This window comes from Ranitomeya imitator, chromosome 7, assembly GCF_032444005.1.
Source record: "Ranitomeya imitator isolate aRanImi1 chromosome 7, aRanImi1.pri, whole genome shotgun sequence".
NCBI classification, from domain to species: Eukaryota; Metazoa; Chordata; class Amphibia; order Anura; family Dendrobatidae; genus Ranitomeya; species Ranitomeya imitator.
In genome coordinates this window covers 125642187-125667467 of record NC_091288.1, presented here as the reverse complement: position 1 = coordinate 125667467, position 25281 = coordinate 125642187, and the positions used below count along the sequence as shown (strand labels likewise).

General features: G+C 44.8%; 1 protein-coding gene across 5 annotated transcripts in view; it reads right to left on the bottom strand.

The window, feature by feature from the left end:
* HIBCH (3-hydroxyisobutyryl-CoA hydrolase) overlaps positions 1 to 25281 on the bottom strand; it is an 885760-nt gene that overhangs the window by 171724 nt on the left and 688755 nt on the right. For 4 of the 5 annotated variants that reach the window (XM_069733795.1, XM_069733794.1, XM_069733799.1 and 1 more), the window contains one exon: positions 16624 to 16657. The exons of the other annotated variant lie outside the window; for it this stretch is intronic. In XM_069733795.1, the coding sequence (XP_069589896.1) occupies positions 16624 to 16657 (34 nt within the window). The remainder of the gene's footprint in view (positions 1 to 16623; positions 16658 to 25281) is intronic. 5 annotated transcript variants of the gene reach the window in all.

Genomic DNA, 25281 nt, shown 5'->3' with positions numbered 1-25281 from the left:
ATGTCCCTCGCCTTCAGCTTCCCGCACTGACTGAGCGCCGGCCATAAAGTACAGCGGTGGTGTCACCGCTGTGCTGTACTTTACGGCCGGCCGGCGCTCACCAGTCAGTGCGGGAAGCTGATGGCGGGGACATGACCAGACACCGGGAATGTAAGTATGTAGTGTTTTTTTTTTTAACATTTACAACGGTAACCAGGGTAAACATCGGGTTACTAAGCGCGGCCCTGCGCTTAGTAACCCGATATTTACCCTGGTTACCAGTGAAGACATCGCTGGATCGGCATCACACGCCGATCCAGCGATGTCAGCGGGAGTTCCAGCGACAAAATAAAGTGCTGGACTTTCCCCAGCGACCAACGATCTCCCAGCAGGGGCCTGATCGTTGGTCGCTGTCACACATAACGATTTCTTTAACAATATCGTTGCTACGTCACAAAAAGCAACAATATCGTTAACGATATCGTTATGTGTGACGGTACCTTTAGTTATCCCTCCTAGCTTTGCATCATATGCAAATTTGATTAGCTCATCTTCAGTTCCCTTATCTAGATCCTTTATAAAAATGTTGAAGGACACTAGGGCCAGGTCAGAGCCTTGTGGTACTCCACTTGAAACACTCTTCCAATTGGATATGTAACCACTTATTACCACTCTTTCAGTATGATCACTGAGCCAGTTAAGAATTCACCTAACAGTAGCCTTGTCAATCCCATACTTGGTCATTTTTTCAATAAGGATAGTATGAAATACTTTAAATGCTTTGCTTAAGTTGAGATACACTATATCTATAGCATTTCTATGATACACCCAGTCAGTGATTCCATCATAGAAGGAAATTAGATTAGTCTGGCATGACTTGTTTGCTACAAAACCCATGCAGGCTCTGGTTAATTACTGTATTAGTATTATTATTATTATTATTATCCAAGCACCTACATACATTCTGTTAAATAATTTGTTCAAAGATCTTTCCTGGTATAAAAGTAAGGCCCACGGGCCTGTAATTTCTAGGCTTCATTTTCTTACCTTTTTTGAAGGTACAACATTTGTCCTTCTCCAATCTTCTAGGACTTCTCCTTTTTTCCAAGATTTTTCATAGATTGTGGCTAGTGGTTCTGCAATTAACTCTGCTCTTTCAGGAGCATTGAACAGCGAATAAGCTTCCTTACATTGGCATGCCAGAGCCATTATGTCACTTTTCACAAGGATAAACAGTACCCCTTAGACCTCAGGACCCTATGATGTAATTCATGTGGCCCAGGAGGCTTAATTTCATTTAACCCTAGAACGCATACCCATAGAAATCTACACATTCACGCACCTGGGGCCTTTTAGGCCTGTTTACAATTATCATGGAATAACTCAAATAAAAATACTTTTCAAAGCTTATTGCAAAGTAAGGATGCATTCCCACTAGTGCAGGGGTCCGCCAGGATGGGATTCCGTAATGGATCTGACCTCCTGGTGACCCCAGCTAAGGCTGGCGGACGCATACCTGGGGCCTCGCAGGCCTGCCAGGTTACTTGTTTTCTATTTTCTGTAAAATTACTTTAGTTAGAATTTTGAAACTCTAGGTATTCCTCAGGTATATAGTTGTTAGTGATTTCCAGTTGTTCATATATTTTTATGTTATAGGCATTTCTGTATAACAACCTTTTTTTGGGACTACCCCATATTCACACACCTGGGACCTTTTAGGCCTGTGTGCAAATAACACGGAATAACTCAAATAAAAATACTTTTCAAAATTTATTTTACAATTGCAAGGTAAGGATGCATTCCAACTAGCGCTGGGGTCCGCCAGGAGGGGATCCGTAATGGATCTGACCTCCTGGTGATCCCAGCTAAGGCTGGCGGAATCCCGCCATTCCGGCAGCCTTAGCTGGAGTTACCAGGAGGTCAGATCCATTATGGATCCCCTTCTGGTGAATCCCAGTGCTACTGGGAACACAGCCTAAGATGTGTATATTTCAAAACATAATTATGTGCATAAAACAACAAAAAAAGTAAGTAAACGGGCATGCCAAATATAGGCATTGTATATGCAATTTTGTTATGAAAACATTTTTTGGTTGTAGCAAACTTGGTGCAGGAATATTTATTTGTAACTTTACATATTTGTTATGACCTGGTGGTTAAGAGGCCTCACTGAAATGACCTGGTGGCTAAAACGCAACATGGAACGAGCTCTGAGAAGGTGGTATCTCTACTGACCGCAGTCCATAATCCTAACAACACAACTAGAAATAGCCGTGGGATGTTCCTGACACTCCCTAGACACCTCGTCACAGCCTCAGATATAGCTACCCCTAAAGAAGGAAATAGAAAGCTATCTTGCCTTAGAGAAATCCACAAAAGGAAAGATAGCCCCCCACAAATATTGACTGTGAAAGGAGAGGGAAATGACAAACTCAGAAATGAAATTAGAATTCAGCAAAGGGAGGCCAAAACTAAACTAGATAGACAGAGAGCAAAGGATACTGTGCGGTCAGTATTAAAAACTACAAAATCCACGCAGAGTTTACAAAAATGAACTCCACACCGACTCATGGTGTGGAGGGGAAAATCTGCTTTCCCAGAGCTTCCAGCTAGCCTGAATAAGACATAGTGACACGCTGGACAAAAGAGACAAAATGCAAAGCAATAGAGTCCAAACAAATGGACAAACAAACTAGCAAAACTTATCTTTTGCAGACAAGGACTGGCCATATGAGAAATCCAAGGGAAGAATCAAATCCAACCAAGAACATTGACAGCAGGCATGGACTAAAGCCCAGAGCAGGTTTAAATAACAAACCCAGGCAAGGCGATTAGTGAAGGCAGCTGCTACAGCCACCTAACGGGAGCAGCAGTTCCACTCGAAACCACCAGAGGGAGCCCAAGGGCAGAACTCACAAAAACACCATTAGCAACCACAGGAGGGAGCTCCAGAATGGAAATCACAACACATATTCCCCCGACAATTCTCGCATATTATTTTTTCGGCTGAATGTTCCTTGCATACATTTTGTCCGCAAGTAGAACAGAAACGCTCCGATTTTCTTTCCTTCTTTGCTGGACAAATATAGCAGCGCTTTCTTTTTTTTTTCCTCTTTGCTATGGATGTTCCAGAAAGCGTATTCCACATCGGATCATTGCCTTCGTAATTTGCCTTGATAAGCATATCATGCTGCTTCTCTCCATCCTAGTAGGCATCAAAAGTTCATAACAAAGTTCTGTCAAAAATAGACGTCTCTTTTCTTTCCTGTTGGCATGAAATTCTGTATTAGTTTGACATTAAACAAAGTAGCTATTGAGGGCTGACACATCAAGGATATTGGAAAAAAGGGCAACAGGCCAACATTTAGTCTGCCTTTTGCATGAATACTCTCCAATCATTTCGTCCATCTTGTCGACACCTCCTTTTGTCTTATTATAATGCAGTATGATTTCAGGTTTTTTTTTCCTGTCATTGGTGTCCATACTTCCATCATGATGCATTGTACTCAGTAATATCACGGATTTTTCTTTCTTGGCTTTATAAGACACCATTGGTGCTTGATTGCAGAAACCGAATACACTCTCGTAGATTGTTCGCTGTGTATTGTGCTTCATGATTGGAGGAATTTCGCAGCGGTTTGGCCTCATAGTACCAACAAGTGTAAGTTGCTTTTGAAGCAAAAAGTTGGCCATTTCAAAATTGGTAAAGTAATTATCCATTGTAATATTTTTTCCTGAATTGAAAATTGGTAGAGCAAGTGTTTTTACTATGTCGGAACATAGGTCTTTCTGGACTGGAACATCAGCTTCTTTGCCACAGTAAATCAGACCATTCATCCCATAATAGCTTGCTGAATCGCACATCCAGAAAATTTTTATGCCATACTTAGCTGGCTTACTGGGCATATACTGGATGAATTTCCAACGTCCCCTAAAGGCAAGAAGTTGCTCGTCCACTGTCACATTATCACTGGAATGGTAAAGCTTTGTACAGTTCTTGATAAAAAGCTTCCAGATATAGCTAATAGGGGCTAATTTATCGGTTGCCAACCTCACAGGGCGAGTTCTCTTTTCATCAAAACGAAGGCATCTCCGAATACCCTCAAATCCATTGAAGGACATAGTAGCTTTGTAGTGTGGATCTGCAAATGGGTTCTGAAATAACTCTGATTGGAACATCGTATGATTTTGTCGACCCTGCCAGAAGAGTAAGGCCAATATAAGCATATAGTTCTTCTTTAGTTATATTTTTCCATGTTTTTTTTTTCCTGACGCAATACGTTTTCCTTCTACGTTAGTACACAAAACTATCTCGTCTGCAATATCATCCGAAACAAATTTACAGAAAATATCTCTTTTGGACATGAATTGGGGAATTCCGACAGCTCCTTGAGCAACTCTGATAATGTTAAGTGATGGGGTACGTGCAGGAGCCGCAGCAGTACTGTTCCAAAAAATATTAGATTTAGATGTTCTATTTGAACGTTCTGCTGGATCCACTACTTCTTCATCATCTGAAGAATCGCTGGACGATGAAGTTGATACATTAGCTGGTGGCATGTACTCTTCATCAGACAAAGAAATTTCACTTTCTTCATCACTATTGAAAACAATCTCCTCGATTTCATGGTCAGTCAATCCCCTGGAAGTAGACTGTGCCATTGTAAATTTAGATGTCCGTAAACTAAAAAGAAAAAAAAAAAAATATTACAATCAGGCTTGTGCACTGTAAACAGTATGTGATAAGACTCTTTGTTAGGGTCCCAGCACAACAAGCGATATAAAGCGGGTAAAGTGCAGCCCCCCTCCTCTTACCTTCAACAGATCACTTTCTTGTAGTGCAGTAGACGCCTCTGGTTTTGGAGCTCAGAAAGTTTCTATTTCCAGACAAAAGAAAGCTGACTTCTTCCTCCAAAGTCTCTTCAGCAATTAGGACAAAAAGACATGCGATGAGGTCAGAGACACATGACTTTGTGAGGGAGCCTCCCTTCCAAGATCACATGACCATGTTGTCATGCAGAATCCACACTCTTCCCAGCAATAGCAGAGTCATAAAAGTTTTTGCCCAGCAACAATAGAGGCAAAAAGACTGAGTTTCACATGTAAACCTAGTACAGGCCTAAAAGGCCCCAGGTGTGTGAATATGGGGTAGTCCCCAAAAAAAGTTGTTATACCGAATTGTCTATAACATAAAAATATATGAATAACTGGAAATTACTAACAACTACATACCCGAGGATTACCTAGATTTTCAAAATTCTAACTAAAGTACTTTTACAGAAAATAGAAAACAAGTAACCTGGCAGGCCTGCGAGGCCCCAGGTATGCGTTCTATGGTTAAATTAGCTAAGTATTCCCTCACCATATCTATGTTTATAGATATTGTGGATTTTTTTATCCTTTGATAGAACCGTAAAGATCAGTTGATCTTTTGACAATTGTTTTCTTATAGAGAATACAGAGGCAAAATAGGAATTTAAAAAGTTTGTTTTTCTCAACATAATTTTTTACCACTTCACCCTTTTCATCCTGTAAAATTCCTATAGTATCATAGACTTTTCTTTTGTCATATCCCAAATATCCTTTTTTTGCTTTTGGTCTCCCTTCTAAGGCTACGTTCACATTAGCGTCTTTCGGTGCAGCGTCGTCGACGGATACCGACAGATGCGTCATGCGCCCCTATCTTTAACATGGGAGGCGCACGGACATGCGACGGCATGCAATTGTCAAGCGTTGTACGACACATGCATCATTTGGGCGCACCAGACAGGGCGCGGCCGACGCTACATGTTTCATTTTTCCTGCACCAAATTTACGGTAAACAACGCATGCAATGCACTTGCATCATAAATGCGCCAAAAAAACACATTAGTGTCTATGTAAAACGCAGAGGGCGCAGGTGCCTGCGTTGACCCGCGTTGTTCGACGCATGCGCCTTTTGAGTAAAAAACAAGTGATGAAGTGTCTAGACAGTGACAAGAGCATAAGCATTAGCCAAGGCAAAATCCAACTCCATATTCATGTAGTTACTCTCGATGGGACGCTCCTTCTTGATGCTGGAAACACAAGCAAAATGGGAGGAATTCATCTCTGCAAGGGTATATATACACAAATTCCATTACACCCACCCTCTTCTATCTCATTGGTGGTCTTTCTCTTTATAGTGTCTAGACACTTTTTTGGGCGTTTTTTATCTTCAATTGTGTCAAGAATAATAACATTTTAGGACAACGCATGCGTCAAAAAACGCTGCGTTGTGTATGCGGTTTGACATGCGTTTTGGGTTGCGTCGACGACGCTGCGCCCAAAGACGCTAATCTGAACGTAGCCTAAGCCTTATTTCAATACTGGCTTCAGTTCTTCTAAAGCTTGCCCTGCATTCCCTGCAGACAGCATTATATTCGTCTTCAGATATGCCCCCTCTTTCCATTTAATACGCATTGAGGCTGTGTGCACATGTTGCAGATTTGGGTGCAGAATTTTCTGGATCTCCTGGCGAGTTGCGTTTTTTGATGCTCTTTGGTGTTTTTTGTGCATTTTTTGCAGTTTTTATGTGTTTTTTGATGCTTTTTAATGCAGATTTGGTGCGTTTTTTATGCGTTTTTTGTGTTTTTTAATGGGTTTTTTTATGCGCTTTTGAAAGCTAAAAAAATGTATTATTGAACAAAAAAAAGATTTGTGATGTCATTTGTCCAAACCAAACTCCATTACACACACAGATAGAGCGATAGATAGATAGAAGGAATGAGATCTATAGATGCATACATCCATCTATTCATATATCTATCTATAGATAAATCTGGATAGATATATCTATGGATAGATATACCTATGATATATGTATGGATAGTGTAGGGTATGTGTCCACATTCAGGATTACATCTGGATTAGCTGCGGATTGCATACTGCGTACAACAGCAGTGTTCAACCCGCAGCGTCCAGATGTTACCGCATAGTGGAGGGGATTTTATGAAATCCCATCTCCACTATGCATGCGAACACGAATCCGGCGGCCCTGCGTTTACGGACATGCGGCGCATCTTTTTAGAACGCAGCATGTCTGTTTACCTTGCGGCGACGCTCCGTCGCCGCAAGGTAAATCACTGTCACGCTCACGCCCAGACTGGTTGGCGCGGGGGTGTGGCCCCACTGGACCACAGACCAAACTTCCCTGGAAGGAGCGTAACTAAGTAGCTTCCTAGGTGTTCGCTGGAGCCTCTGATGGTGAGGTCAGACTTGTGCAATAGGAAGCTACCAGGTACCACTCCAGGGTGGTGTCTGGCTGTGGCTGCTGATTCCACCAGGTAACAGAACATAGAGAGGCAAGCAGGCATGGCTGGCACTCTGGCAGACAGGTGGGCACGGCTGGGACACAGGCAGACAGATGGGTACAACAGAGACACTGGCAGGCAGGCGGGCATGGCTGGCTCTCTGGCAGGCAGGCAGGTACGGCTGGCTCTCTGGCAGGACAGGCGGACAAGGCTGGTACACTGGAAGAACCGATAGGGACCGGTCTGCAGACAGATATGTAAAACAGGTAAGAACCTGTTCAGACAGGAGGACTTAAGAAAAGGTAGAGGAAGACCGCAAGAGCGGATGCAGAGCGAAAGCACAGGAGCTAGAGCCAATAAAAGAGATGTCGGAGGTGGAGCCAAAAGCAGGAGGCGGAGCCAAGAGATGGAGGCGGAGCCAAGAGCAGGAAAAGTAGAACCGCAAAGAGCAGAGCCAGGTAGAACCGCAAGGAGCGGAGCCGCAGAGCGAAGCCACAGAGTGCAGAGCAAGGTTAGAGTGTAGAGCAAAGTTACTGAGAGCAGAGCTAGAGCTAAGCCACAGAGTGCAGAGCTGAGTGCAGAGCAAGACACAGAGTGCAGAGCTGAGAGCAAAGCCACAGAGTGCAGAGCTGAGAGCAGAGCAAAGTCAGAGTGCAGAGCAAGACACAGAGTGCAGAGCCGAGAGCAAAGCCACAGAGTACAGAGCAAGGTAATAGAATACAGAGCAAGGAGCAAAGCAAGGTCGCAATAATAATAATAACTATGTTACTATGTAAGGTCGCAGAGAGCGGAGCCGAAAGCGGAGCAAAGCAAGACACAGAGAACACACAGGAGGGAAAGGAAATCAAGACAGGGATATAAACGAACACAGGAACAGAACTAGACTAAGACAGAGTCAGGAACGAGACAAGGCACCGAGACATGGACACAAGCCAGGGTACGACGCCCCTCTGGGTGGCGGACATAGGCCAGGGTACGAAGCCCCGCTGGGTGGCTACACAAGGACATAGGCCAAGGTACAAAGCTCCACTGGGTGGCTACACAGGACACAGAGCAGGGTACAACGTCCCACTGGGTGGCGGAACACAAGAGTCACAGATACATGGCCTGGCACTTCAGCAGCTAAGAACTGACTGAAGTAAGTTGCACAGGCCCCCACCAATGGGTGGGGATGTCTTAAATACAGGAAGCCTCATTGTGATTGGCCAGGGACACCTTAGCAAAGTGCACACAGTCTCTATTAGAAACAGGAGTTGCTGGCGCCGCCCCCCTATGCACACACACAGAGCATGCACAGAGCAAACAGCAGACTTGAGGCACACAGCATGGAGCTGGCAGCAGAGAGAAGTCACCACAAGGCCCAGAGAAGTAAGTGAGTTTGGGTGTAATGCAGGTGGGGGATGGGAGGCCATGCATTGATGCCAGCAGGGTTGTTACAATCACAGGGTCCTATGTATGGGGTGCGGAGATGCCAGATATGTGCAATGAACACATCCGGAATCACCGCGCGTACAGAAGGGGGCGGCACGAGTTTTCCGCTCCATCCAAAGTGCCGGCAATCCGGCCCGTGGACACATACCCTATAAATATAAGGATAGATATATCTATAAATATATCTATAGATAGATTATCCATAGATATATAATAGCAAGGCCCAGTGGCGTAACTACAAAGTTATGGGCCCCGGTGCGAACTTTCAAATGGGGCCCCCCCACCATGCCAAAATATTTTCCACCCAAATTCACATTTTCCCTATTAATTTTGCACACTACAGCTTTATTGCAAAGTTGTATAGTGTGACCTCAGTTGCATAACTATCCAGTGCCCCATCCTGGCATATATTTGTCCCCCCTACTGCCATTGTTATGTAATGTATAAAAGAAAATAAACCATTATACTCATCAGGGGCTAACATAGAAGTCATGGGGATCCATATAAGAAGTATAATGCACCCCCATAGTACTCATTATAGTATAATACACTCCCCATAGTCCCCCATATAGTATTGTACACTCCTCAGTCCTCCATATAGTATAATACACTCCTCCGTATATTAAAATACACTCCTCATAGTGCTCCATATAGCATAATACACTCTTTGTAGTGCTCCATATAGTATAATACACTGCTCAGTCCTCCATATAGTATAATACACCCCTCATAGTCCTCCATATAGTATAATACACTCCTCAGTCCTCCATTTAGTATTATACACTCCACATAATCCTCCATATATTAAAATACACTGCTCAGTCCTCCATATAGTATAATACACTCCTCATAGTGCTCCATATAGTATAATAGTATAATGCACTGCCACCGTCATCCATCTTGTACAATTCACTTCCCATAGTATGATGAACCATAGTTCTTCATATAGTATAATATGTTCCCCATAGTCCTCGATTCAGTATAATGCAGCCCACATATAGTGTAATACAGCCACCCCACAGAGTATACTGCAGCCCTGCCATACAATACAATGTAACCCCCATAGAATATAATGCAGCCCTCCTCATAGTGTAATGCAGCCCCTCCATACAGGGGCAGTGAGAAAGACATGAGCAAATGGTGACTAGGGGGCAGGGGACAAGGACACAAGGGGGTAGGGGAGACAGGCACAAGGGTAACATAGGGGGGCTAGGGAGCAAGGAAGACAGGCACAAGAGGACACATGGGGGCTAGGAGGCAGGGGAGAAGGTTACAAGGGGACTAGTTGGCAAGGGAGACTGACACAAGGGGACAAGGGAGACTGGCACAAGGGGACACACAGGGACTAGTTGGCCAGGGAGTCTGACAAGGGGGCACACGGGGACTAGTGGACAAGGCAGATTGACACAAGGGGCACACAGGGACTAGTTGGCCAGGGAGACTGACAAGGGGACACACAGAGACTAATGGGCAAGGGAGACTGGCACACGGAGACAAGGGACACAAGCATAAGGGGACAAGGGAGACAGGCACTAGAGGACACACAGGGACTAGTGGGCAAGGGACACTGACACAAGGCTACACATGGGGACAAGGGATAGAAGCACAAGGGGACTCATAGGGACTAGGAGGAAGTGGAGAAGGGCACAATGTGACACACGGGGACTAGGGTGCAAGGGAGACAGGCACAAGAGGACACAAGGGGACTCCGAGGGCAGAGTAGATAGGGACGCAAGGGCTGCAAGGGGACAGAGGAAAATGGGGGGGAGACTTGGGAGGAGGGAAGAAGGGGGCACAGGGATTACATGGACAGGGTAGATGGAGAACACACGGTGAGAAAGGGGACATGGGAGACTTGAGAGCAGGGCAGACGAGTCACACGGGGACAAGGGGCAGGGAATGCATGGGGAGTGCAGGAGGACTCAGGGCATGGGAGATGAGGAGCATTGGGAGACCAGGGGAGGAGGAACAAGGTGTGTACGGGGGGCCTGGAGGAGCACAATGACCTGAACCTGGGGACCTACTAGGACATGGGGCACGGGACAGCAGGGAGGAAAAGGGGCTGGTGTCACAGGGGGCCAGGGACGCTGGGGGCCGAGACGGCGACACACGGGCAGCAGACACACCTCACTTCCGCCGGTCCCGAACAACTCCATGTTCATCCCCGGATCCTCCATATGGCTGAGCCGCTGCGGCATCCCCCTCCTGGGCGGCTTGGTCCATGTGCCCCCCACTAGCTCCGGAACCGCCTGTTCCCGGTCCCAGCAGCCGCCACAGGCTTTGCCAATATGGCGGCCACCATCACCTGTGAAGCTGCTGCACTGCCTGGGCCCCGCACACAGCGGGTGCACGATGAAGTGATGTCATCACGCACCCGCAGTGTCAGAGGCAGAGGGGAATGATGGAAGAGGGAGCATCAGCTGACGCTCTCTCCTCCATCATTGCTTTGAACTGTACCGGCATCATAAACGCCGGTATAGTTCACTGCGGCGGCTGCGACGGGGGAGTCGGGTGCCTCTGACCTGTCGGGCCCCTGACTTGCCAGACTGTAGTAGTTACGCCCCTGCCTCACACACACTACAGATATCACACACACACACACACACACTACAGATGTCACACACACACACTACAGATGTCACACACACACACACTACAGATACACACACACACTACAGATGATACACACACACACACACTACAGATATCACACACAAACACACACACAGTACAGATATCACACACACACACAGTACAGATATCACACACACACACACACACTACATATATCACACACACACACACTACAGATATCACACACAAACACACCAGCTCTTACACACATCTCACACTCCTCTCTGGTAAAGGGGAAGCTGATATTAACCTGCAGCTCCTCAGCTTCTCCTGCTTGCACACCGCTGTCATGTCCCGCACCTCCCCCGCTCTCCCATTCAGTCCCGGGGCTCAGAGCAGGAGACGCTGTCAGTCTCACAGTGCTGACCAGAGCTGCTTCCAAGTTCCTAACTCTCCCATACCCCGGCTGCCCCCCCCCCTAGATACGCCTCGGACTGTTGCCATGCGGGAGGTATCTCCTGCACTGCAACATGGTGTCGGCCGGTGCCTCTGACCTGCCGGGCGGCGGAACCCTGACCTGCCGGGCCCTGTCGCAGTGGCGACCGCTGCGACCGTGGTAGTTATGCCACTGGCAAGGCCGATGTTTAGGAATGAATGTTTAATTTAAAAAAATGCGAAAAAAAAATGGAGTGGGCTCCCAAGCAATTTTCTGCGCCGGAGGGGGAAAGGCTATGGCCGGGGGCCAATATTTGTAGCCTGGGAAGGGGGTAATATCCATGGCCCCTCTCTAGTTTATATCAGCCCGCAGCTGTCTGCGTACCCTTTACTGGCTATTAAAATAGGGAGACTCAAAAAAAAATGACGTGGGGTCCCCCTATATTTTATAGCCAGAAAGGCTACGCAAACAGCTGCGGGCTGATTTTCATAGCCTAGAGAGGGGTCGTGGATATTGCCCCCCCCCCCCCCGGCTACAAATACCAGCCTGCAGCAGCCCCAGAAATGGCTCTCTCCCACTCCCCTGTAGCAGTGGGATATGGGTTAATAAGGGGTTAATGTCACCTTGCTAATGTAAGGTGACATTAAGCCTGGTTAGTAATGGAGAGGCGTCAATAAGACGCCTATCCATTATTAATCCTGTAGTAGTGAAAGGGTTAATAAAAAAAATAAAGACACAGCCAGAAAAAAGTATTGTAATATTCTTAATTTAAACATAATTACCATACTTGATCGTCTGCAAAAAATTTAAAATAATAAACCATTAACTCACTTTCCGTTGTAGTCCAATTAATAACGAATGTCCCACAATGATCTCCCCTATAGAACAGTGACATCGGGTGATGTCACTGCTCTATAGCCAGGCCTTTCCCCGGGAAGGAACAACCACGGGAAGGGCAGCATCCAATAAAGGAAAACCACCTATGCCAAGCATGGTATCCATCCACAGACAGCTGTTTCGGGGTTTTTGCCCCTCATCAGTGTGGAGTAGGAAACTGGCTATTAGGAGCAGTGCCTAGTAAAAGGCTGTGAAGGTACAGATGAATGACCTCGGGGAGACCAAAACATCCAACACCGCGGAGACACCATCACGTGTTTCTCAACGCAGTGATCCAGAACACTGCCCCCATCCCTTATGGGAAATATGCAAATGCATGTAAAGTAAGCTGCGGAGACACCATCACGTGTTTCTCAACGCAAGCAATGAATAGCCAGGCCTTTCCCCGGGAAGGAACAACCACGGGAAGGGCAACATCCAATAAAGGAAAACCACCTATGCCAAGCATGGTATCCATCCACAGACAGCTGTTTCGGGGTTTTTGCCCCTCACTGCGTTGGGAAACACGTGATGGTGTCTCCGCGGTGTTGGATGTTTTGGTCTCCCCGAGGTCATTCATCTGTACCTTCACAGCCTTTTACTAGGCACTGCTCCTAATAGCCAGTTTCCTACTCCACACTGATGAGGGGCAAAAACCCCGAAACAGCTGTCTGTGGATGGTATCAATAAAAACATCAACTCGTCCTGCAAAAAACAAGACCTCACATGACTCTGTGGACCAAAATATGGAAAGATTATAGCTCTCAAAATGTGGAGACGCAAAAACTATTTTTTGCAATAAAAAGCGTCTTTTAGTGTGTGATAGCTGCCAATCATAAAAAATCTGCTAAAAAACGCTATAAAAGTAAATCAAACCCTCCTTCATCACCCCCTTAGTTAGGAAAAAATAATACAAATAATAAAATAAAAAAAATTATTTATTTCCTTTTAACCATTAGGGTTAGGGTAGGGGCTAAAGTTAGGGTTGGGGCTAGGATTAGGGTTGAGGCTAAAGTTAGAGTTAGGGTTGGGGCTAAAGTTAGGGTTAGGGCTAAAGTTAGTGTTAGGGATGGGACTAAAGTTAGGGTTAGGGTTGGGGCTAAAGTTAGGGATGGGGCTAAAGTTAGGGATGGGGCTAAAGTTAGGGTTGGGGCTAAAGTTAGGAAAGGGGTTTGGATTACATTTAAGGTTGGGATTAGTGTTGTGAATTCTGTTGTCGGGCTCCCTCCTGTGGTCATGAATGGTACTTCGGCTGGTTCTGTCCATGGACTTCCTCTGGTGGGTGTTTATGAGTTTCACAGGTGACGAGGTTAGTTCGTTAGCTGCTGCTCTATTTTAGATCTTTGCTCCATTCCACCTGTCAATGTTCCAGTATTGGTCTAGTTCACTCCTGGATCGTTCTTGTGACCTGTCTTCCCATCAGAAGCTAAGTTCCAGCTTGTATTTCTTTGGTTTGCTATTTTTCTGTCCAGCTTGCTATTTAATTTGTTGTCTTGCTTGCTGGAAGCTCTGGGACGCAGAGGGAGCGCCTCCGCACCGTGAGTCGGTGCGGAGGGTCTTTTTGCGCCCTCTGCGTGGTCTTTTTGTAGGTTTTTGTGCTGACCGCAAAGTAACCTTTCCTATCCTCGGTCTGTTCAGTAAGTCGGGCCTCACTTTGCTAAATCTATTTCATCTCTGTGTTTGTATTTTCATCTTTACTCACAGTCATTACATGTGGGGGGCTGCCTTTTCCTTTGGGGAATTTCTCTGAGGCAAGGTAGGCTTTATTTTTCTATCTTCAGGGCTAGCTAGTTTCTTAGGCTGTGCCGAGTTGCATAGGGAGCGTTAGGCGCAATCCACGGCTATTTCTAGTGTGTTTGATAGGTTTAGGGATTGCGGTCAGCAAAGTTCCCACGTCCCAGAGCTCGTCCTTATTATCAGTAACTATCAGGTCATTCCGTGTGCTCTTAACCACCAGGTCCATTATTGTCCTGACCACCAGGTCATAACAGATTAGGGTTAGGGGTGTGTCAGGGTTAGGGGTGTAGTTAGGGTTATGGTTGGGATTAGGGGTGTGTTGGATTTAGGGGAGTGGTTAGGGTTGGGATTAGGGTTGACGGTGTGTTGGGGTTAGGGGTGTGTTCGGGTTAGGGGTGTGGTTAGGGTTATGGTTAGGGTCAGGGTTGGGATTAGGGTTAGGGGTGTGTTTGGGTTAGGGTTTCAGTTAGAATTGGGGGGTTTCCACTGTTTAGGCACATCAGGGGCTCCCAAACGCGACATGGCGTCTGATCTCAATTGCAGCCAATTTTGCACTGAAATGTCAAACGGTGCTCCTTCCCTTCCGAGCTCTGCCATGCGCACAAACAGTGGTTTACTCCCACATATGGGGTATCAGCATACTCAGGACAAATTGAACAACAACTTTTGTGGTCCAATTTTCCCTTCAGACCATGTGGGGTCATCACAACAGAACCAGACCCCAATCAGAGGACAATAAAACATTCCCTATCTAAGAACTGGTCCAATATTTATGGACATAACTGTTTATCACCCATGGTAATTCTGCTTCATGTCACCTGTCTTATCCATGTTTTTTTTTCTGTGATGTTTTGTGCATTAATATGTGATTCTCCAGAATTTCTTTTAGTCTATGCCTGATGAAGAGGCCTGAGTAGTCTCGAAAGCTTGCAATTTGTTACCATCTTTTCAGTTAGCCATTAAAAGGTATCAACCACTGAGGACTCTCAATTCTAAACATTTTTTGTTAAACATTCCAAAAATTCCCGTGAAACACCTGAAGGGTTAATAAACTTCTTGAATGTGGTTTTGAGCACCTGGAGGGGTGCACTTTTTAGAATGGTGTCACAATTGGGTATTTTCTATCATATAGACCCCTGAAAGTGACTTCAAATGTGATGTGGTCCCTAAAAAAAATGGTGTTGTAAAAATGAGCAATTGCTGGTCAAATTTTAATCCTTATAACTCCCTAACAAAAAAAAATTTTGGTTCCAAAATTGTGCTGATGTAAAGTAGACATGTGGGAAATGTTACTAATTAAGTATTTTGTGTGCTATATTTCTGTGATTTAAGGGCATAAAAATTCTAAGTTGGAAAATTGCAAAATTTTCTATATTTTCGCCAAATTTTCATTTTTTTCACAAGTAAACACAGGTAATATCAAAGAAATTTTACCACTATCATGAAGTACAATATGTCACAACACAACAATGTCAGAATCATCAGGATTAATTGAAGCATTCCAGAGTTATAACCTCATAAAAGGACAGTGGTCAGAATTGTAAAAATTGGCCCGGTCATTAACATGCAAACCAACCTTTGGGGTAAAGGGGTAAAAAAAAAAAAAAGTACCCTTCAAATATAAGAGACCTGGACCAGTTTGCAAAAGAAGAGCGGTCAGAAATTCCAGATGAGAGGTGCAAGAAGCTTGCTGATGGTTATAGGAAGCGATTGATAACAGTTATTTATTCCAAAGGGTGTACAACCAAATTTTAAATGGAGGGTGCCAATAATTTCGTCCGACCCATTTTGGGGGTTCTGTGTGAAATTATGTCCAATTTACCTTTTACTCTTTTTTGTGTTGTTCCATATACACACAAAGGAAATAAACATGTGTAGAACAAAACATGTATAATTGCAATAATTTTCTAGGAGAAATACTTAATTTTTTGGAACAATTTCAAGAGTGACAAAACTTTTGGCCATAACTGTAGCTAGGATCATATTGTCATGGGGGAAGTTCATCCACTAGAACTGCACCAATCACAAAAAGGAAACACTTTTTTAGCACAATGGGCATGAGAAAAAGCTTAGCTGAGGCAAAATACCATCAATTTATCTGTTCGGAAAAATCCTTTAACACCAATGAACAAAGAAGATTTTATGTATTAATACAATGATAACATTTATTCAACCACTGTTTGAAAAAATAAGTGTGGGAATCTACAAAACATAAATTATACAATGGAAAAACTTGTCTATACTGTGGGAAATTAGTACAAGTATTACCCATTTAGTGAAGAAAGTTTTGCTATTTCAGTAACCACTGAAACACCTTACCTGCTCTTACACCTTCATAAAAATCATGTCCTCTCTGCAAAGAGAAGAAAACATGTCATTTTGTTCTAATACAATTACCTATAGATGTAATAAGAGTATGCTTTCTTTTAAATTAAAGGGAATCTGTAGCCAGGTTTTTGGTACTTCATCTGAGAGCAGCATAATGTATTGAAAATCAGGATACAGTGATTCCAACGATGCATCACTTAGTTTACTGTATGCAGAAATTGTGACTCAATTACAGCTCTTAAAGGGAATCTGTCACCCCCAAAATCGAGGGTGAGGTAAGCCCACCGGCATCAGGGGCTTATCTACAGCATTCTGTAATGCTGTAGATAAGCCCCCGATGTATCCGAAAAGATGAGAAAAAGAGGTTATATTATACTCACTCAGGGGCGTTCCCGCTGCTGGTCCGGGTCCGGCGCCTCCTATCTTCATCAGATGACGTCCTCTTCTTAGTAACATAGTAACATAGTTAGTAATGCCGAAAAAAGACATTTGTCCGTCCAGTTCAGCCTATATTCCATCATAATAAATCCCCAGATCTACGTCCTTCTACAGAACCTAATAATTGTATGATACAATATTGTTCTGCTCCAGGAAGACATCCAGGCCTCTCTTGAACCCCTCGACTGAGTTCGCCATCACCACCTCCTCAGGCAAGCAATTCCAGATTCTCACTGCCCTAACAGTAAAGAATCCTCTTCTGTGTTGGTGGAAAAACCTTCTCTCTTCCAGACGCAAAGAATGCCCCCTTGTGCCCGTCACCTTCCTTGGTATAAACAGATCCTCAGCGAGATATTTGTATTATCCCCTTATATACTTATACATGGTTATTAGATCGCCCCTCAGTCGTGTTTTTTCTAGACTAAATAATCCTAATTTCGCTAATCTATCTGGGTATTGTAGTTCTCCCATCCCCTTTATTGTGCCCGTCACCTTCCTTGGTATAAACAGATCCTCAGCGAGATATTTGTATTGTGCCCTTATATACTTATACATGGTTATTAGATCGCCCCTCAGTCGTCTTTTTTCTAGACTAAATAATCCTAATTTCGCTAATCTATCTGGGTATTGTAGTTCTCCCATCCCCTTTATTAATTTTGTTGCCCTCCTTTGTACTCTCTCTAGTTGCATTATATCCTTCCTGAGCACCGGGCTCCGGCGCACTTTGTCTGCCCTGTTGAGGGCAGAGAAAGTACTGCAGTGCGCAGGCGCCGGGCGCACTGCAGTACTTTGCTCTGCCCTCAACAGGGCAGACAAAGTACACCTGCGCCGGAGCAGCGGCATGAAGACCAGAAGAGGACGTCATGGAATGAAGATGGGAGATGCTGTTCCGGACCTGAGAAACCCATCGGAGCAGGACCGCCCCTGGGTGAGTATAATCTAACCTCTTTCTCCTCTTTCAGGTAACATCGGCGGCTTATCTACAGCATTACAGAATGCTGTAGATAAGCCCCTGATGACGGTGAGCTTACCTCACCATCGATTTTGGGGGTGACCCTATATTGAAATTAATCTGGTGACACACGTGGGTTATGTAGTGTGCGTAAGGTTGGCATACGTGAGTAGTGTAGGGTGCACCACGTTGGCATATGAGTTGTGTGGTGTACATTGTGACGGGGTGTACGGCAGAGCAAGAAGGTACAACAGGCCGAGGGATGATTCAACAGATTTATTATCAAGAACGCTGGAACAACACATGCAGGTAGATCTAAAGAGTCCACAATTAGTCCAATGGAACAGGTTCGGGGGCACCTCCCGATAATCCTTGTGCCAGGTAACAAAGCAATAGTCCACACGAGTCCAATAGATCCCAAAACAATCTCACAAACGACGAGATATGTCCTCAGCTCAAGTCTCGCCCCGTTCGCTTCCGCAAACCCAGATGGACATGGGGTCTTGCCTCAGCTAAGAATCCCCACTCCTCCTTCAAGGATCAACTCACATCTGATCTCGAAATAAGAATGGATTGTCTGAGCTCCTGGGATCCGCCCATAAAGGGGGGTCACACCTTCTATTCAATGGTTGGGTCCACCAGAAGATTCTAAACTGGTGGGCTCCAGGCTACCTAGACGGTAGTATTTACATTTGACTAGCCACCTGCTGTGAGGAAGAATGGCTATTCTTTCCCTAGTGGTGTGGACAAAGCTTAATTACATAATAATAATAATAATTTTTATTTATATAGCGCCAACATATTCTGCAGCGCTTTACAAATTATAGAGGGCACTTGTACATACAATAGACATTACAGCATAACAGAAATACAGTTCCAAACAGATACCAAGAGGAGTGAGGGCCCTGCTCGCAAGCTTACAAACTATGAGGAAAAGGGGAGACACAAGAGGTGGATGGTAACAATTGCTATAGTTATTCGGACCAGCCATAGTGTAAGGCTCGGGTGTTCATGTAAAGCTGCATGAACCAGTTAACTGCCTAAGTATGCAGCAGTACAGACACAGAGGGCTATTAACTGCATAAGGTGTATGAGAACATAGTGCGAGGAATCTGTTTTTTTTTATTTTTATTTTTTTTAAATAGGCCACACAGGGATCGTTAGGTTAATGCATTGAGGCGGTAGGCCAGTCTGAACAAATGAGTTTTTAGGGCACGCTTAAAACTGTGGGGATTGGGAATTAATCGTATTAACCTAGGTAGTGCATTCCAAAGAATCGGCGCAGCACGTGTAAAGTCTTGGAGACGGGAGTGGGAGGTTCTGATTATTGAGGATGCTAACCTGAGGTCATCAGCGGAGCGGAGGGCACGGGTAGGGTGGTAGACTGAGACCAGAGAGGAGATGTAGGGTGGTGCTGAGCCATGGAGCGCTTTGTGGATGAGGGTAGTAGTTTTGTACTGGATTCTGGAGTGGATGGGTAACCAGTGTAATGACTGGCACAAGATAGAGGCATTGGTGTAACGGTTGGTGAGGAATATGATCCTGGCAGCAGCATTATAGCTCAGGGCTGCAAGTATTGGGGGAAGGAGACAGGTTAGTTACATACACCCCATGACATTGCAAAATGTACAGTAAATACAACGAAAGAGAAGTCGCATCACATCATGACATGTTATACAAAATACAGGACAGGGATAAAAGTACAGATCATGACATACATCAGGTTGGCATATGTAAGTTCTGTAAGCCAAAAATAAAGTTATTAATCCATGGATGAGTGTTAGAGTCTGAAACAGCTTTTCATACACAGACCAGGTTTGTCAGGGCAGGCGTCACACTGATAAATGATGTCCTTTCGTATTCCCCTTCTATAACAATCTTTGAACCCTTTTTGAGTTCTTTCTCTCTATGAAGTTTGATGGACCTCATCGGGGAAATGTTGCCCTGGGACAACACGGGCACTTTCAGTTCTGGAAGTACTGAACCCGATTCTACCTGACTTCCAAATATTAGGGCCTTGATCACTACCTCCTCTAACTGAAGGACAATCCCGGTCTGACCTTCACATCATAGCAGGAAAGCGTAGTGCATTGCCATCCGAACGATGTGTATGGCAAGCTTCTTGTACCACACCTTGGTTTTTTTCATGGCACTGTTTAGCTGGAGGACTTGATCAGAGAGATCAACTACCCCCATGTTCTTATTGTACCTCAGTACACAGTGTGGTTTGTGGACCTGTGTAGAAGTACCTCGTACAGTGCTGGGAATGCTGCCATCAAGAAAACATTCTTGTCCTTGTACTTGACCACCAGCATATTGTCGCTACATTGGGCTCTGCTCTCACCCTTTTTGAGCAGCTGCCCAATTTGAGTCCTAGGGAGGCCTCTCTGATTTTTGCAGACAGTATCGCAGGCTGCAGTAGCTCACACAGAGCAGTGGGATGCTGGCATAGAAGTTATCTACATTGAGATAACCTTGATCCAGCAGTGAGTGCGCCAAATCCCACACAATTTTCTCACTCATTCCCAGGACAGGGGGTTGAATCTAGGTATCCTTCCCTTTATAAACTCTAAACATGTGAGTGTACCCTATGGTATGCTAACACAGCTTATAGAGTTTAATTCCGTACCTGGCCCTCTTATTGGACAGGTATTGCGGTAATTTGAGCCTCCTCTTGAAATGGATTAGGGACTCATCCAGGCAGATGTCCCTTTAAGGGTTGTACACCTCAGAAAACTTGTTGCTGATGTGCTCAATAACGGGCCAAACTTGGAAAAGTAGGCAAAAGTTGTGGTCATCTCTGGGAGGACATTGCGCATTATCACTGTAATGCAACAATTTGTGGATGGCCTCATAGCGTGTCCGGGGCATAACTGTAATGCTGCTGCAGTGCAGTATAGCGCAACCTCCATGAGGGGATGCTGGTGAGGGAAGAAAGGTTGCACACATAGAGTAACACCACTGAGCAGCAGCACAAGCACCACCAAGTAGCAAAAGAGAGGTCAGACCGGCCAAGTCAGAAACCGCCAGGACAAGAAGTACCAGAGGTCACAGCAATACACATGGTCAAATACAAGCCAGAAGTCAGGGCCAGATGGGAGCAGATAAAACTAAGACGAGAGACAGTAAAACAGGTAAAAAGCCAGGCGGGGTCACATACCAAGAGGTCCAAGAACAGGGAGTGAACACTAAGACAAAGTGGGAAGGCAGAAAAGGGAAGTAACGGGAACAGAGTACATGGGCAGAGGACAAACACGGTATCAAGGGGTCAGCTGCTCTAGCCTGGAAGCATGAACGATCACTAATACTGGTCTGCAGGCCACAGCAGACTGAAATAACCACACAGCACCCAAAACGAGGCAGAGAACGTAAACCCCTGCATGACCAGACCGGGTAGAAAATAACAAGAAACAAACCCCGGCCTGGATCATGACAATAGCCATGCGGAACAGTGGAGTGTTAAACAAAACGTTAAAGCACTTCAATTTTGCCGAATTTCTGTCTTCATCACTATCCCCATGTGAAGATCCAGACCCCAAAACTTCACAATTTGTATGGCATCAACAGGGGTACAGTTGGCAAATGATAATGTCGGATTTTGAGGTAAAAAGTGTTGTTTGTACAAATTGGTCTGCGACACTATGAGATTTACAAAATCTTCAGAGAAAAAGACTTTGAAAAATTCTATTTCTGTGAGGCCAGTGGTGTCAAATTGGATTCCTGATTGCGCCATGAAATCAGGAATCTGTGGCTCATAATTTTCGAGAGGCGAGGTCTATACACGGTCAGTAACGGTGGGCGTTGGTTCATTTTCTGTCTTGGGGTGTCTGCGTGGCGGTTCAGTATCACTTGAGGAAGAGGAAAAATAAAGGACGGTGGGATCCGCTCCATCACTGTCAATGTTGAAGGCAAGAAAAGTGTATCCACACAAAGAAAGATGAATGAACGGCACCAGGGAAGTTTGCACTGGTGTGTAGCAGATCCGTTTGATAATCGGCATGCAGCTTTGCAAAATTATGGGTAATTGGTGCTCAGCATTGTGACAGAAGTAAGTAAAATGTAAAAATTGAAGAAAAATGCGGCACTCACCCTTTTGCAGTGGAGTCGTTATCTTTATTATACCATAAAGGTTTCAACAAGCGAAATCCATGGGAGTGGCAGGTGTCCACCTTCCTTTCCCCACATCCCTCTGAACACCTGCCGCTCCCATGGATTTCGCTTCTTGAAACCTTTATGGTATAATAAAGATAATGACTCCACTGCAAAAGGGTGAGTGCTGCATTTTTCTTCAATTTTTACAAGGAAAGTGTATGCCTCCTCCACTGAATATCGGCTTTGGAATGAGCAGGATAACATTTTTTCACGTATGTGATGTTTGTACCAAATTTTATTCAGGTGTGTTTGTGAGTGCTTGGTGTAAACTTATATTTTTATTTAGAAGAGAAAAAAAAGAAAATATAGAAAGAAAATTATAAAAATTTGGTAAAATAAAAAACAAGCTTACTAAACAGACATGAGTAAAAAACAAATTACTGATCGCCCGCATTTGACACTAAACGTGATTCAATTCAGTAAAAAATACTGTAGTAGTAGACATATTTTACTGTCCATAATCTAAATTATTTTTTTGAATCTCTTTAAAAAAAAAAAAAACAACAACTGTTCCCTAATCTAATCCCATCAACTAATCTACCGTATATACTCGAGTATAAGCTGAGATTTTCAGCCCATTTTTTTGGTTGGCAGGGGAGGGGGAGCGGGGGCTGTCTAATAATACTCACCTGCTCTTGGCAGGTCCCTGCTTCCCCGGCGCCAGCAGCTTCTTCCTGAACTGGTACTGTTCATTACAGTAATGAATATGCGGCTCCACCCCTATGGGTAACGGTGACCGCTCAATACAGGAAGAAGCTGCCGGCGCCGGGGAAGCCAGGGACCTGCAGGGACCGCGCCAGGAGCAGGTGAGTATAACGGGGAGGGGAGCGCAGCGCTGCACGATAGTCACCTGCTCCCCGTTCCGGACGCCGCTCCGTATTCAGCGTCTTCTGCAGTGACGCTCAGATCAGAGGGTGCGATGACGTGGTTAGTGCACGCCCTCTGCCTGAACGTGCAGAAGACGCTGAAGATGGAGCGGCACCGGAACAAGAAGCAGGTGAATATTGAAAGTGCCGGGGGCCTGAGCAACGAGAGGTGAATATGTGATTTGTTTTTTATCGCAGCAACAGCAAATGGGGCAAGTGTCTGTATGAAGCATCTATGGGACCACAATGTTTGTGCAGCACTATATGGGACAAGTGTCTGTATGGGGTCATAACGTTTGTGCAGCATTATATTGGGCAAGTGTCTGTATGGGGTCATAACATTTGTGCAGCACTATATGGGGCAAGTGTCTGTATGGGTCCATAACGTTTGTGCAGCACTATATGGGGCAAGTGTCTGTATGGGGCCATAATGTTTATGCAGCATTATATGGGGCAAGTGTCTGTATGGGGCCATAACATTTGTGCAGCACTATATGGGGCAAGTGTCTGTATGGAGCATCTTGTGGGGCCATAACGTTTGTGCAGCACTATATGGCGCAAATATCTTTATGGAGCATCTTATGGGGCAATAATCAACGTTTGTGCAGCACTATATGGGGCAAATATCTGTATGGAGCATCTTATGGGACCATAACGTTTGTGCAGCACTACTGTATATGGGGCAAATGTCTTTATGGAGCATCTTATGGGGCCATAATCAACATTTGTGCAGCATTATATTGGGCAAATGTGTCTATGGAGCATCTTATGGGGCCATTATTAACCTTTATGCAGGATTATATGGGGCATATTTTAATATGGAGCATCTTATGGGGCCATCATAAACTTTATGGAGCATTATATGGGGCTCCTGATTCAATGTGGATATTCAAAAACACAACCTACTGATGTCTCAATTAATTTTACTTTTATTGGTATCTATTTTTACTTTTGACATTTACCAGTAGCTGCTGCATTTCCCACCCTAGGCTTAAGTTTTCCCAGTTTTTTGTGCCAAAATTAGGGGGGTCAGCTTATACTCGGGTCAGCTCATACTCGAGTATATACGGTATATATTTTTTTTCTCTTAACTGATGCTAAAAATATTGTAGCAAATGACGATTACTAATGTATATTTTTAGTGTCCCTAACTAATCTAATCCTATCAACTAATCTAAATGATTTTTTACTTGATTATTTTTTCACGAAAAAAAAAACACAAAACAACAGGAGGCCAGTCAGTGATGTTCGTTGCCAACCATCGCTCAACACCTGTAGGATGTGGTTCAAAAACAGCTTAAAAAAATAGAGAGGGGAAATAAAAAGCACGGGTGCTAATCAGTGGTGTATGTCTGATCAGCAGTTTAGCGGCTGTAGGAGGCACACACGGAGTGGTGCAAAGGAGGGAGAGGGTGAATAGTTAGTTAAAAAAAAGTTGTGGAAAACAACCAGCACAAGTGAGGATTTGTGTCACTAATCAACGCTCGGCGGCTGTAAGATGCGCTCATGGAGGTGGTGCAAAGAGGTGGAGAAATGGACAGGGACAAAAAGTTCTGAAAACCAGCGAGCACGGACAATGATCAGTGATTTGCAGGCGGCTGCAGGATGCACAAAAAAAAATTGCCAAAAAATGAGCGATCAAGTACTGAACAGTGCTCGGTAGGGAGGAGGGGTAGTAGACTGACAAAAAAAGGCAGGGAATGGGGGAGGGGAATTAGGGAGAACTAGGAAAGATCAGGCAAGGATCAGTGAGAGATTAGGAACTTTTTTTCTTGTTTAGCAGGATCAGAAGGAGAAGCAGCAGCAATCACAGCGATGGCACAGGCTTCTGAGGCACCACAAGGCCCAACAAGGTGCACAAAGTGACACAGTGACCGCCCTGTACAAATCTGCAGCTAAAATGAGGACGTACAGAGCGGTCACTGCCAGGTGACACCGCGTCTTTGTGTTCTGATTGGTGCAATCGATGTCATTGTCTATAGCACCAATCGGAGCTGGCCCTAGTGACGCCTTGGTTGCTAGGCTCCAGCCTATGATTGGTACTCTTACGGCACCCATCCTAGGCTGGACGTCAGTGTTTCAGGCTTTCTGGTGCCTTAGACACTGAGAAACGCTGCGATTGGCTGTTCAGAATCAAGGCGCGATTAGTCACAGTGGTTGCATGATTGACATGACGTATATATACTGCATTGGTTGGGAAGTCCTTCCTGACTATGACATATACATACTGCAAATGTCGGT